Source organism: Geotrypetes seraphini, chromosome 19 (genome assembly GCF_902459505.1).
Source record: "Geotrypetes seraphini chromosome 19, aGeoSer1.1, whole genome shotgun sequence".
Lineage (NCBI taxonomy): Eukaryota > Metazoa > Chordata > Amphibia > Gymnophiona > Dermophiidae > Geotrypetes > Geotrypetes seraphini.
In genome coordinates, this window is record NC_047102.1 from 23938779 (window position 1) to 23951043 (window position 12265).

Here is a 12265-nt window from a genome sequence, read left to right on the forward strand (position 1 = left end):
TATTCATTTTTGAAACTTCAATTGTGCACAACAATTGATGCATTTACATACATTATTATCATTACAGCACAATATACTTAATAAAAGAACGATAAGACTTATTTTCTCCCATCCCCTTCCAATTTAAAAACATCTCATAAAAATACTTATCCCAGGACAAGCAGGCAGCATATTCTTGACTGATGGGTGACGGCACCGACGGAGCCCCGGTACGGACAATTTTAGAGTGATTGCACTCTAAGAACTTTAGAAAGTTCTAGCTCGGCCGCACCGCGCACGCGCGAGTGCCTTCCCGCCCGACAGAGGCGCGCGGTCCCTCAGTTTCTTAGTTTCCGCGGAGCTAAGAAGACGCGTTTTCAACGGCTGTTGAAACTTTTTTCTCTTTGCCTTCCCGCTCGCGTAAACTTTTGATTATTTAATCTTATTTTTTTTCTTTTTTGTAAAAAAAAAAAAAAAACCTTCATTTTTTCTTTAATTTAATCTTTCCCCGGCGGGGCCTTCTGCCACCATCGAAGCCTCGGCCTTCGATTTGGCTGAAGCCGTTTTTCCTTTCATGCCCCCTCAACCGGGTTTTAAAAAGTGCCAGCGGTGTGCTCGGCCTATATCTCTCACGGACCCACACAACTGGTGTTTACAGTGTTTGGGTCCTGAGCATCAGGCCTCTACTTGCACCCGCTGTGCCACTCTAAAAAAACGGACATTAAAAAATCGCCAGATCCAGCAGCGATTATTGTTCGGTGCCGAGATGTCCGACCCCGTTCCATCGACTCCAGCTTCGGCACCGATTCAGTCGGCACCCTCTTCTTCGACGCCGCGTGATTCCGCACCGGCGTCTCACCAGTCAGGTAAGCCGGCTAAGAAGCCTTCCCCGCTGGAGCGTCCTCCAGTCTCGAGTGCAGTGAGTCCAATCCTGCCGACTGTGAGACGCCAGCGGAAGCGTTCCGCCCCTATAGAGGTGAGTCTCTCGACATCGGGCTCCTCATCTCCGGGGCGTCGAACGGCACCGCAGGTACCGCAGAAGAAAAAAGCGGTACCGGTGCCATCCCTTGATGACCGCATCACGGCCATCCTTCAGGTGCAACTTAAGGACCAATTGAAACAGCTCCTTCCTGCTATCCTGGCTCCAAACCTTCCGGTACCGGTCCGCACCGAGCTACCGGTACCGATTGTGGAACAGCCTGTGTTACCTGCTTCCACTGTTTCGGTACCGCTTCAACTAACCTCATCGGTATCGATGCCAGTTCTTGCACCGGAGCCGAGAGCTCACCATCAATCGGTGCAGACTTCGGCACCGGTGCGACCGATAACATCTCCTGACTCGATATCGATGAGGTCGGGTAAGTCGTTACACAAAACCCGACACTTACAATCATCGACACCTGAGTCTCAGGACCATACTCCCCATGTCAGGGATCCTGATCTGTGGGGAGACTCTGAGGAACCCTTTCTTTCTGAAGGCGAATGTTCCTCAGAGGAGGAGGATTCAACTGTCCCTGACCCATCCTCCAAACAAGTCACTTCCTCTTTCTCCTGCTTTTTGAAAGAGATGTGTGACTCCTTGTCCATTCCTTTGGAGGCTGAATCCAAAAAGTCCAAAGCTTTTTTGGATGCCCTTGATTTTGACCAGCCTCCAAAGGAATTTTTGAAACTCCCTCTTCATGACATCTTGAGGGAGACTTTCTATAAGAATTTAGAGACTCCTTTAACTGTCCCAGGGGCCCCACGTAAACTGGATTCTCTATATAAGGTAATTCCCATTCCTGGGTTCGACAAACCTCAACTTCCACACGAATCCTTAACTGTCGAATCCACCCTTAAAAAATCTTCAGGAGCCAGTGTATATGCATCGGTACCTCCTGGCAGAGAAGGTAGAGCCATGGATAAATTTGGTAAGAGGCTCTACCAAAATGCTATGTTAGCAAATAGAGCTAGCAATTATGCTTTTCATTTTTCTTTTTATTTGAAGCATCTCCTTACCACCATGGCTTCCTTCGAAAAGTACCTTCCTTCACGAAAACATCACTCCTTTCATACCTGCTTGTCGTCTCTTTTTCAATTACGTAAGTTCATGGTTAGATCCATATATGACACCTTTGAACTTACATCCAGAGCGACAGCAATGTCGGTAGCTATGCGTCGCCTGGCCTGGCTTCGGGTATCCGACCTTGATGTTAATCATCAGGATCGGTTAGCCAACGCCCCTTGCCTAGGGGATGAGCTCTTTGGGGAATCCATGGACTCAACCACACAAAAGCTCTCTGCTCATGAGACACGCTGGGATACCCTGCTTAAAAATAAAAAGAAGCCTTCTCCGCCAAAACCATATAGGCAGCAGTCGGCCTATCAACGCCGCTTCACAGCTCGGCCATTACCTACCACTCCTCAGCAACCCAGGCGTCAAAGGCAGCAACAACGTCAACCTCCCAGACAGCAGCCACAGCAGCAACCTGTGAAACCACCTACTCAGCAGAAGTCACAGCCCTTTTGACTTCATTCTCCACAGTATAGCCAGTATTCCTATTCCTGCTCTCCTGCCTCAACCTATAGGAGGTCGACTTTCTCTGTTCCTCAGCCGATGGGAAGTTATTACTTCGGACCAATGGGTCCTCAACATCATCCACCACGGCTACTCTCTCAACTTTCAGACTCTTCCATCCCAAAACCTGCCAAAAGAGTCTGCTTTGAACAGTCCTCAATCTGCCCTCCTCATTCAGGAAGTTCAATCCCTCCTTCTTCTAAACGCTATAGAAGAAGTTCCTCAAGATCAAAAAGGGCAGGGATTCTACTCCCGTTATTTTCTAGTCCCCAAAAAAACAGGAGATCTCAGACCAATTTTGGATCTCCGCGATCTCAACAAACACCTGGTAAAAGAAAAATTCAAGATGCTTTCTTTAGCCATCCTTTATCCTCTTCTCAATCAAAACGACTGGCTATGCTCCCTCGATCTCAAAGAGGCATACACTCACATACCGATCCATGTAACCTCAAGACAGTATCTCCGTTTCATGATCAATCATTGTCATTACCAATACAAGGTGCTGCCCTTCGGCCTTGCCTCCTCTCCAAGGGTCTTCACCAAGTGTCTCATTGTGGTAGCGGCATTTCTACGCTCTCACCACCTCCAGGTCTTCCCTTACCTGGACGACTGGTTAATCAAGGCCACATCCGCTCAAGCAGTTCTCCTGGCCACCAACCAAACCATCTTGTTTCTACAAATTCTGGGGTTCGAGATCAATCTACCCAAATCTCATCTCATCCCCACTCAGAGACTTCAATTCATTGGAGCGATCCTGGACACACTCCTCATGAGAGCTTTCCTACCATCCAATCGTCTTCAGACCCTTCAGTCTCTATGTCAGCAGGTGCTTTCACTGCCTTCCATCTCAGCCAGGCAAATGATGGTACTCTTGGGGCACATGGCATCTACAGTTCATGTCACGCCCCTCGCACGTCTTCACCTGCGCACTCCTCAATGGACCCTTGCTACTCAGTGGTCCCAAGCGACGGATCCTTGCTCACGACACATATCTGTGACATCATCTCTTCGTCAGTCTCTTCAATGGTGGTTGGTATCCTCAAATCTATCCCGAGGTCTTCTGTTCCATCAGCCCCCTCATCAACTTGTCATCACCACCGACGCCTCTCTTTATGCATGGGGAGCTCACTTGAACGAGTTCCAGACTCAAGGTCTTTGGACAGCCCAGGAAAAGAAGCATCAAATCAATTTCCTGGAACTCAGAGCGATGTTTTATGCCCTCAAGGCCTTCCAACATCTTCTCTTTCCTCAGGTCCTCCTGTTGTGCACAGACAATCAAGTTGCGATGTACTACATCAACAAACAGGGTGGGACAGGCTCTCGCCTTTTATGCCAAGAAGCCCAAAAGATCTGGAATTGGGCCATAGATCACCATCTCTTCCTGAAAGCTATCTACATTCAGGGAGCACAGAATTCTTTAGCGGACAAACTCAGCAGAATTCTCCAGCCTCACGAGTGGACACTCGATCCTGTAACTCTGCAGTCTATCTTCACTCAATGGGGCACTCCTCAGATAGACCTCTTTGCAGCTCCTCACAATCACCAGCTGCCCCTATTCTGCTCCAGACTTTACTCTCCTCACCGTCTGGCAGCGGATGCTTTTCTCCTCGACTGGTCGAATCTGTTCCTGTACGCCTTCCCTCCTCTGCCTCTAATGTTGAGAACCTTATTCAAGCTCAAGAGGGAACGAGCCACCATGATTCTGATTGCTCCGAGGTGGCCCAGGCAACATTGGTTCTCCCTTCTACTTCAACTCAGTTCCAGGGAACCTTTTCTTCTTCCTCTGTTTCCTTCTCTGCTTACTCAACAGCAGGAAACCCTTCTACATCCCAACCTCCAGTCTCTGCACCTGACAGCTTGGTATCTCTCGGGCTGACATCTCATGATACTCTTTTATCTCAGCCTGTTCGTTCCATTCTGGATGCCTCCAGGAAACCAACCACTCTGCAATGTTACCATCAGAAGTGGACGAGATTTTCCTCCTGGTGTCTTCTTCATCATCTTGATCCCACTTCCCTGGCAGTGGAGACGTTGTTGGACTATTTGCTCTCTTTGTCTGACTCTGGCCTTAAGTCCTCTTCCATCAGAGTCCACCTCAGTGCCATTTCAGCTTTTCATGAGCCAGTCCATGGAAAACTTCTCTCAGCTCATCCCCTGGTGTCCAGGTTCATGCGTGGGCTTTTCAATGTGAAACCACCTCTTAAAGCCCCTCCTGTTATCTGGGATCTCAATGTGGTTCTTTCTGCCTTAATGAAGTCTCCATTTGAACCTTTGGCTACCTCTCCTTTCAAGTTTCTCACTTGGAAAGTGCTTTTCCTTATTGCCCTTACCTCTGCCAGGAGGGTTAGTGAGCTTCATGCACTGGTCGCAGATCCACCCTTTACGGTTTTTCACCATGACAAGGTGGTTCTGCGTACACATCCAAAGTTTCTCCCTAAGGTTGTATCTGAATTCCATCTCAACCAATCCATTGTTCTACCTGTTTTCTTTCCAAAACCTCATTCTCATTCTGGAGAACAAGCTCTACATACTTTGGATTGTAAAAGGGCTCTGGCTTACTATCTAGAGCGTACGAAACCCCACAGATCAGTTCCTCAACTTTTTCTGTCCTTTGATCCAAATAAATTGGGACGTCCCGTTTCTAAACGTACGTTGTCTAATTGGCTGGCAGCGTGCATTTCATTCTGTTATGCTCAGACCGGACTGACACTGGAAGGTTCTGTCACGGCCCATAGAGTCAGAGCAATGGCAGCATCTGTAGCTTTCCTCCGTTCCACTCCTATTGAGGAAATCTGCAAGGCTGCTACTTGGTCCTCAGTTCACACTTTTACATCTCATTATTGTCTGGATGCTTTCTCCAGACGGGATGGACACTTCGGCCAATCTGTTTTGCAAAATTTGTTTTCCTAATGGCCAACCTTCCCTCCATCCCTCTTTTTGGTTAGCTTGGAGGTCACCCATCAGTCAAGAATATGCTGCCTGCTTGTCCTGGGATAAAGCACAGTTACTTACCGTAACAGGTGTTATCCAGGGACAGCAGGCAGATATTCTTGCGTCCCACCCACCTCCCCGGGTTGGCTTCTTAGCTGGCTTATACTAACTGAGGGACCGCGCGCCTCTGTCGGGCGGGAAGGCACTCGCGCGTGCGCGGTGCGGCCGAGCTAGAACTTTCTAAAGTTCTTAGAGTGCAATCACTCTAAAATTGTCCGTACCGGGGCTCCGTCGGTGCCGTCACCCATCAGTCAAGAATATCTGCCTGCTGTCCCTGGATAACACCTGTTACGGTAAGTAACTGTGCTTTATAATCAACCCTTTACTTCTTAACAAATGCCAAAACATACCCCCACCACTCCGGATGTGCACATTTTCCACAATTATACAATTAGATTAATCTTTACAATATTTAGTTAATGGTTCCCACACTTCTATAAATTTTTTATAATAACCCTTCTGAATGGCCATAAACTTTTCCATTTTGAAGATATAACATAGGGATTCCCACCAGAATGAATAACTTAATCTATTCCAATTTTTCCAATTCTTTAAAATTAGCTGCATGGCAACTCTTGTCATTATAAACAAAAGTTTATTATTTTTTTGCCAAAATTTGACTTTTGCCCTCATAGACGTTCCAAATAAAATGGTATCATACGATAATGGGCAACTGTATTTTCTAATAAATTATTAACCTGATCCCAAATTGATCTCCAAACTTTTAGTATCAGAGGGCAATAGTATAATAAATTATAAATCTAGGATAATCTTAATGTGCCTTTTTATCAAGAACTGAAAAGAGAGAGATTATAAAAGTAACCAGGTGAAATATGACAATCCTTTCCTTCTAGGTTCTTTCAAGTGGTGCTGCCAGTTGTACCATCTCAGCCCTGTCACCTGGTGGAGCGTTGATGCAGGGCACAACTCAGCAAGCCATAAACCGTGAGTAAAGTGCTGCAGTCCAAAGTTAACTGGGTTTCAATTTTACAGCCTGATTTACTGAACTGTATTAGTGTTTTAAGCGTGACCCGTCAAATGCGCGTAGGACAATTGCGCCCCGTCAAATGCGCGCACTGACAAGTGTGCGCAGGACAATGGTGCCCCATCAATCGCGCTCCAGTCTTTTTGAGGGTTACAAAGTAACCCTCTTTGAGCGGGGGGAACCCCCCCTATTTAAAATATTTACTTGGTATCTAGTGTTAGGGTAAGATTCAGATGAGAATTATCTAAACCTTACTCTGACACTAGCGCGATTGACAGGGCACCATTGTCCTGTGCACACTTGTCGTTGCGCGCATTTGATGGGGAGCGATTGTCCTATGTGCATTTATCAGTGTACCGTTTTAAGTGTAAGATTCATAGTGAATGGCCCCCTACTAAAGAAAAAGGAATTTGTGGTAAACAATGTGGGTTTCCTTCATTAAAACACAAATGCAGGTTAATATGAGTCTTATTGGACTGCATTTTTTTACTTTATTTCAAGTGTTACATTTGAAAATCTATTTTGTTGATGCTGAAAAGAATGCGAAGCAATGGTAGATTTAAAGAGAAATCCTTGTGCAGTTTGGGAAAATAACTGATTCAGTAGTATATTACTTTGATGCTTCTATTTGTATTAATAATCATTTCTATAGTGCTACTGTGCACATTCAAAGCAGGTCCTTTGTCCTTAGTGGGCTCACAGTCTTGTTTTGGTACCTGGAGCAATACCGGGTTAAGTGACTTGCTCAAAGTCATAGGGAGCTTTAGTGGGACTCAAACCCAGTTTGTCAGGATCAAAGCCCATTGCACCTTCTCTTGCAAAACATATATGTATGTGCTCTTTGTGAAACTTCAACCTAAGTTTGTGCATATGTTTTTTTTTGTTTGTTTTTTTTTAATTTGGAAATATATTTTAACTGTTAAAATATATAGGCAAACTGGGCTTGTCTAAGTGCAGCTTGGCAGAAGATTTGGATTTGATCCTGAGTTCTGACTCTAAAGTAGCATATTCACAGCTCCCTATCATTTCCAGTATTCGCTCCATCTAGCAGGTGGATGTTTACATTTGTACTCTATCTAGAACAGGGGTAGGGAACTCCGGTCCTCGAGAGCCATATTCCAGTCCGGTTTTCAGGATTTCCCCAATGAATATGCATTGAAAGCAGTGCATGCAAATAGATTTCATGCATATTCATTGGGGAAATCTTGAAAACCCGACTGGAATACGGCTCTCGAGGACCGGAGTTCCCTACCCCTGATCTAGAATATTAGATAGTGTGGATAATAAATGATGGAAATAAATAATCTGTGCAACTCTGGTTTGTTTCTGACTCCTGGTCTGTCTATCAGGTTCAGTTGAGCTCATCGGGATTAGTAAAGCCATGGAGGTCTGGGATGTAAACTTGGTGAGACCAAGTCCCTCCCGTTCCCCAGTCAGACCCCTCAGTCCCCTTTGTGTAGAGCAGTGTTTTTCAACCTTTTTACACCTATGGACCAGCAGAAATAAAATAATTATTCTGTGGACCGGCAACGGTCCGTGGACCGGCGGTTGAAGAACACTGGACTAAGTTGTGGGCTAGACCCCGCCAATCTCCACCCCAGACCCCGCCCCATAATAGTACTAATTGCACCTTACAAGTCCCGTGCCTCATCTGGAAGCCTTCCCTCTGACGTTGCAACGTCAGAGAGAAGGCTTCCGGTTCAGGCGCAGGATGTCCATAGGAGCCACTGCCCGTGGCTTTGTGCACTAAATCAGTTAGGAAGAGGGAGCTGGCTCGAAGATAACGCCGCATCGATCGCACTGTGGACCGGCTGTTAAATAACACTGTTTTGGGCCTGATGCACATGCTGGCCCTGTGGACCGGCAGTAAATTTCTGTGGACCGGCACTGGTCCATGGACCGGTGGTTGAAGAACACTGGTGTAGAGCACTTTGTCTGGAATTCTGCCTCTGTAAAAAAACAAAAATAAACCCACCTGCAGGTTTAAGGGCCCAGTTGAACTGGAGCCAGTTAAAGGGAGCCAGCAATGCTAATATTGTTCTTGCTCTGCCATCAGCCCTTGTGAAGGAACTGTGAGTACTATTTCTCAGCTACTATGGCGGCTCTTGCTGAATCGGCAAAATGGGAAGCTGCAGTGTGTATAACTGCATCTCTTCTGTCAGTTCTGCTCCAGCCACAGTTTCAGCGCAGGAAGGCCCGGAGGACTCAGTGGTTGCATCAGGGGATATTTTGGTGTGCTTTGCAGTGCCTCCTTCAGCATACATGCTGTCATGCTGCTTTTCTGCCAAATAGCTAGTGGAGGTACTCCCACAAAAAACTGCTTCTCCAGCAGGGGCTGCCTTTGACATTGGAGAGTTAGGGGTGGATGTTTCTTAAATTCTCTTCTCACCAAAATTTGTATTGCTAATGCACCAGGCCTTTTTTTAATGAAAAGGCCTTTACCTTCTCAGCCTTCCTTAGTCTCTTCAAGGGACCAGTGGCCTTGCAGCCTGAATGGCTGTGAGTGGAGATCAGAAGGACCTGAATGAAGCATCTATCCTGTTGGATCAATGCTCTGTTGTTCCCCTGTTGGGGGGAGGGGGGATCATGTCACTCACAGGCGGATCTCCTAGAAGCAGGAGAGCTTCCCCTGGAGGAAGGAGATGACCCTACAGTGGCTTGCGTATTTAGAAAGGAGGAGTTAACTTCACTTACAGTGAAAGCATTAGAGGTCCTTAATATTTCTTCTCCTGAGTTGCTAACTTCAGAGGCAACTTCACACCCATTGATGTCTGGCACCAAGTGGCCTGCTAAGACCTTCCAGAATTCACATGGCCATGAAAGTTCTTATTTCGGTTCAGTAGGATAATCCCGAAGTGAGACTGTGTGTGGTCTGTGTAGTACACAGTAGTCAAAGTGCGGCCAGGACATCATAATATTCTCATCTTTGTTTTCCATTCCTTTCCTGTTAATACCTAACATTCTATTTGCTTTTTTGGCCACTGCTTCACATTGCGCTGAGGATGTCCATGTATCCTAAGTAATGACACCAAGATCCTTTTCCTGGGCGATGATTCCTAACATGGAACCCTGAAACATGTAGCTATAGTTTGGATTCCTCTTAACTACATGAATCACTTTGTACTTGCTCACATTAAATGTCATCTACCATTTTTGATGCCCAGTCTCACAAGATCCTCTTGCAATTTTTTGCAATCCTTTTGCGATGGAACATCTTTGGTCCCAAGGAGAAAAATAAGTGACCATACCTCCTGGCTGCTCCTTCAAAACTGAAACAGCCCGCAAACGCTCCTACTCACATTTCATACCCAGATTATGGCACACCATCCCCCCCATCTGTTAGAACAGATGGACTCTGGAGCTTCAGGAAGACCATGAAAACCTTCCTCTTCACATACCCAATGCCTTAAGGACATGCACCTAGAAATGCCATTCAGAGTCAACGCACCTACTCACCAGAGCTGCTTAGTGGATATGTTTTTTGTCATGTCATGTAAATTATGTAATCTTTGTCCTGTCTCGATTATATTGTGGATGTACTTTGTAACCCGTTCTGGGCTCCTTTGGGAGGACGGGCTAAATAAATCAGCAAATAAATATGATTATTTTATCTCTAGATCTTTGATAAATATGTTAAAAAGCAGCGGTCCCAGCATAGACCCCTGAGGAACCCCACTATTTACCCTTCTCCATTAAGAATATTGACCATTTAAACCTACTCTGTTTTCTGTCTTTAAACCAGTTCTTAATCCATAATATGACATTACCTCCTATCCCATGACTTTCTAATTTTCTCATTGTGAGCTTTATCAAATGCCTTTTGAAAATCCAAGTACACAATATCAACTTGTTAACAATGAAGACCCTATATGACAAAGGATTTGTATCCAAATAAGCAGTGTCTTAGACTTTGCAAATTCTTTTTGTGTGTGTGTGTAGAATATTAGTTATGCAACAACAAATAAAATAAAAACAGTTCTGTGTGCTTATCTTTAACTTTGAAAATAACAGTTTGCTGTTCTTGCAGAGATGGTGCCAAGTGATATTCAGTCAGAAATGAAACACTTGTATGTGGCTGTGGGAGAATTGCTGCGCCACTTTTGGTCCTGCTTTCCTGTTAACACGCCGTTCCTAGAAGAAAAGGTGAGTATGTTTCATGGCATGGAATACTGGGGGAGAAAGGCAAATCTCAAAACTCCAACATACCATATTGAGAGCAACATTCAGAATGGCTACTTAGCACAGATAAAAGGGCTATATGAAAATCTGCCTATGCTGTGGACAGGTAAAAGGTTACCTATATTTTCAGAGTGGCATTTCTGGGTGGGTTTAGGTCTAGAATTAACAGTGCTTGTGGGTTTACATTTTTGGAATTATATGCTATTTTTTTCATGGATAAAGCTGGTGCACTGACTGCAGGTAACTTTTTTTTTTTTTCCTGGGCAGTTTTCATGTGGAAAATTGTATGTACACTTTCTCTTTGCAAACTGATGCAAAATTCATGGGTAAGAGTACTCCCAGGCTGCCTTAATATTCATGAAAAGTGTCACTCATATTGTGAACATAGGATATTGGAAACAATACTTCATTTGCATTAGATTTAAACTTCTCTGTTTTACACTAATTTCAGTGGAATAGCTTAAGGAAGTTAACCCCCCCCTAAACCCACCAACAACTTTATTGGCTTCCAGTGGAATATAGGATTAGATTTAACATCTTGTATACTATTTTTAAGATCTTAAAACATTTAGGAGAGTGTGGCATAGTGGTTAGAGTTTTTATATGTGGGTAGTGGTCAGAGCTACAGCCTTAGCACCCTGAGATTGTAGGTTCAAACCACATGCTGCTCCTTGTAACCCTTGGTGAGTCACTTAGTCTTCCACTGCCCCAGGTAGATTGTGAGTCTCCCGGGATAGAAAGGGAAAATGCGTGAAGTACCTGTATGTAAACCACTTTGAGTATGGTCGTAAAACTGCAAAAAGGCGGTATACAAGTCACAATCCCTTTCCCTATTTACCAGCCTCTGCAAGCATTAAGATTTGCAAGTGACAGCTGGAAATTTCCTCTTGCCATTCAGTCAGACTAGAAGAATATTGATCAGCTGAATTTTATATTGCTGGTCCTTTTCTCTGGAACTTATTGCCAATTGGATTGAGAGAGTCTCAGAGTTTGGGATCATTTAAGAAGGAACCTAAAAACATTGCTATTTCAACAGGCATATCAAGGAATATCTATAATAATAAAACGCTAAGCACGCATGCGCACTCGCGCCGCATTTTCCCTGATCTGTCGGGATGTGGTGGCACGAGTGTGCATGCGCGCTTACTACGTATCCGAAGGTGCGCTAGAGATGTGACGGGCGCGTTCGGCAGCGGGACATTTAGAGGCAGCCACAGAGAGGGAAAATAAAAATGTACCATAGTCATCAGAGGGCGCAGGGCAGCGGTCCAGGAGTGACAGAAAAGGAGAAGCGAGAGTTGGTGTCACTCGGAGACGGCCGCTGCAGCCCCTGTCACCGCCTAGGCCTCCTGGCTCCTCACATGTACCCTCCGAAGGGCTGGGGCACAAAGAGCGCCTCATGTACCCCCCTTCCCGGAACAAACCGAGAAACGGAGCTGGCCCGGCCTCCGCGACAGACCCAAGGAGCCAGCAACTTTCCGCCCCGGCTCATGCGCTGACCCCGCCGCCCAGGACCCGAGTCCTTTGCCGCCCCCCCCTTCCCTTCCTGTGGTCCCAACTACGAACCTGGCGAT

The 12265-nt window shown here is 45.7% G+C and overlaps 1 protein-coding gene across 5 annotated transcripts in view; it reads left to right on the forward strand.

Annotated features, from left to right (window-relative positions):
- Positions 1 to 12265, forward strand: part of GTF2H1 (general transcription factor IIH subunit 1) — a 92568-nt gene that overhangs the window by 64879 nt on the left and 15424 nt on the right. For all 5 annotated transcript variants that reach the window (XM_033928586.1, XM_033928583.1, XM_033928585.1 and 2 more), the window contains 2 exons: positions 6382 to 6472; positions 10540 to 10655. In XM_033928586.1, the coding sequence (XP_033784477.1) occupies positions 6382 to 6472; positions 10540 to 10655 (207 nt within the window). The remainder of the gene's footprint in view (positions 1 to 6381; positions 6473 to 10539; positions 10656 to 12265) is intronic.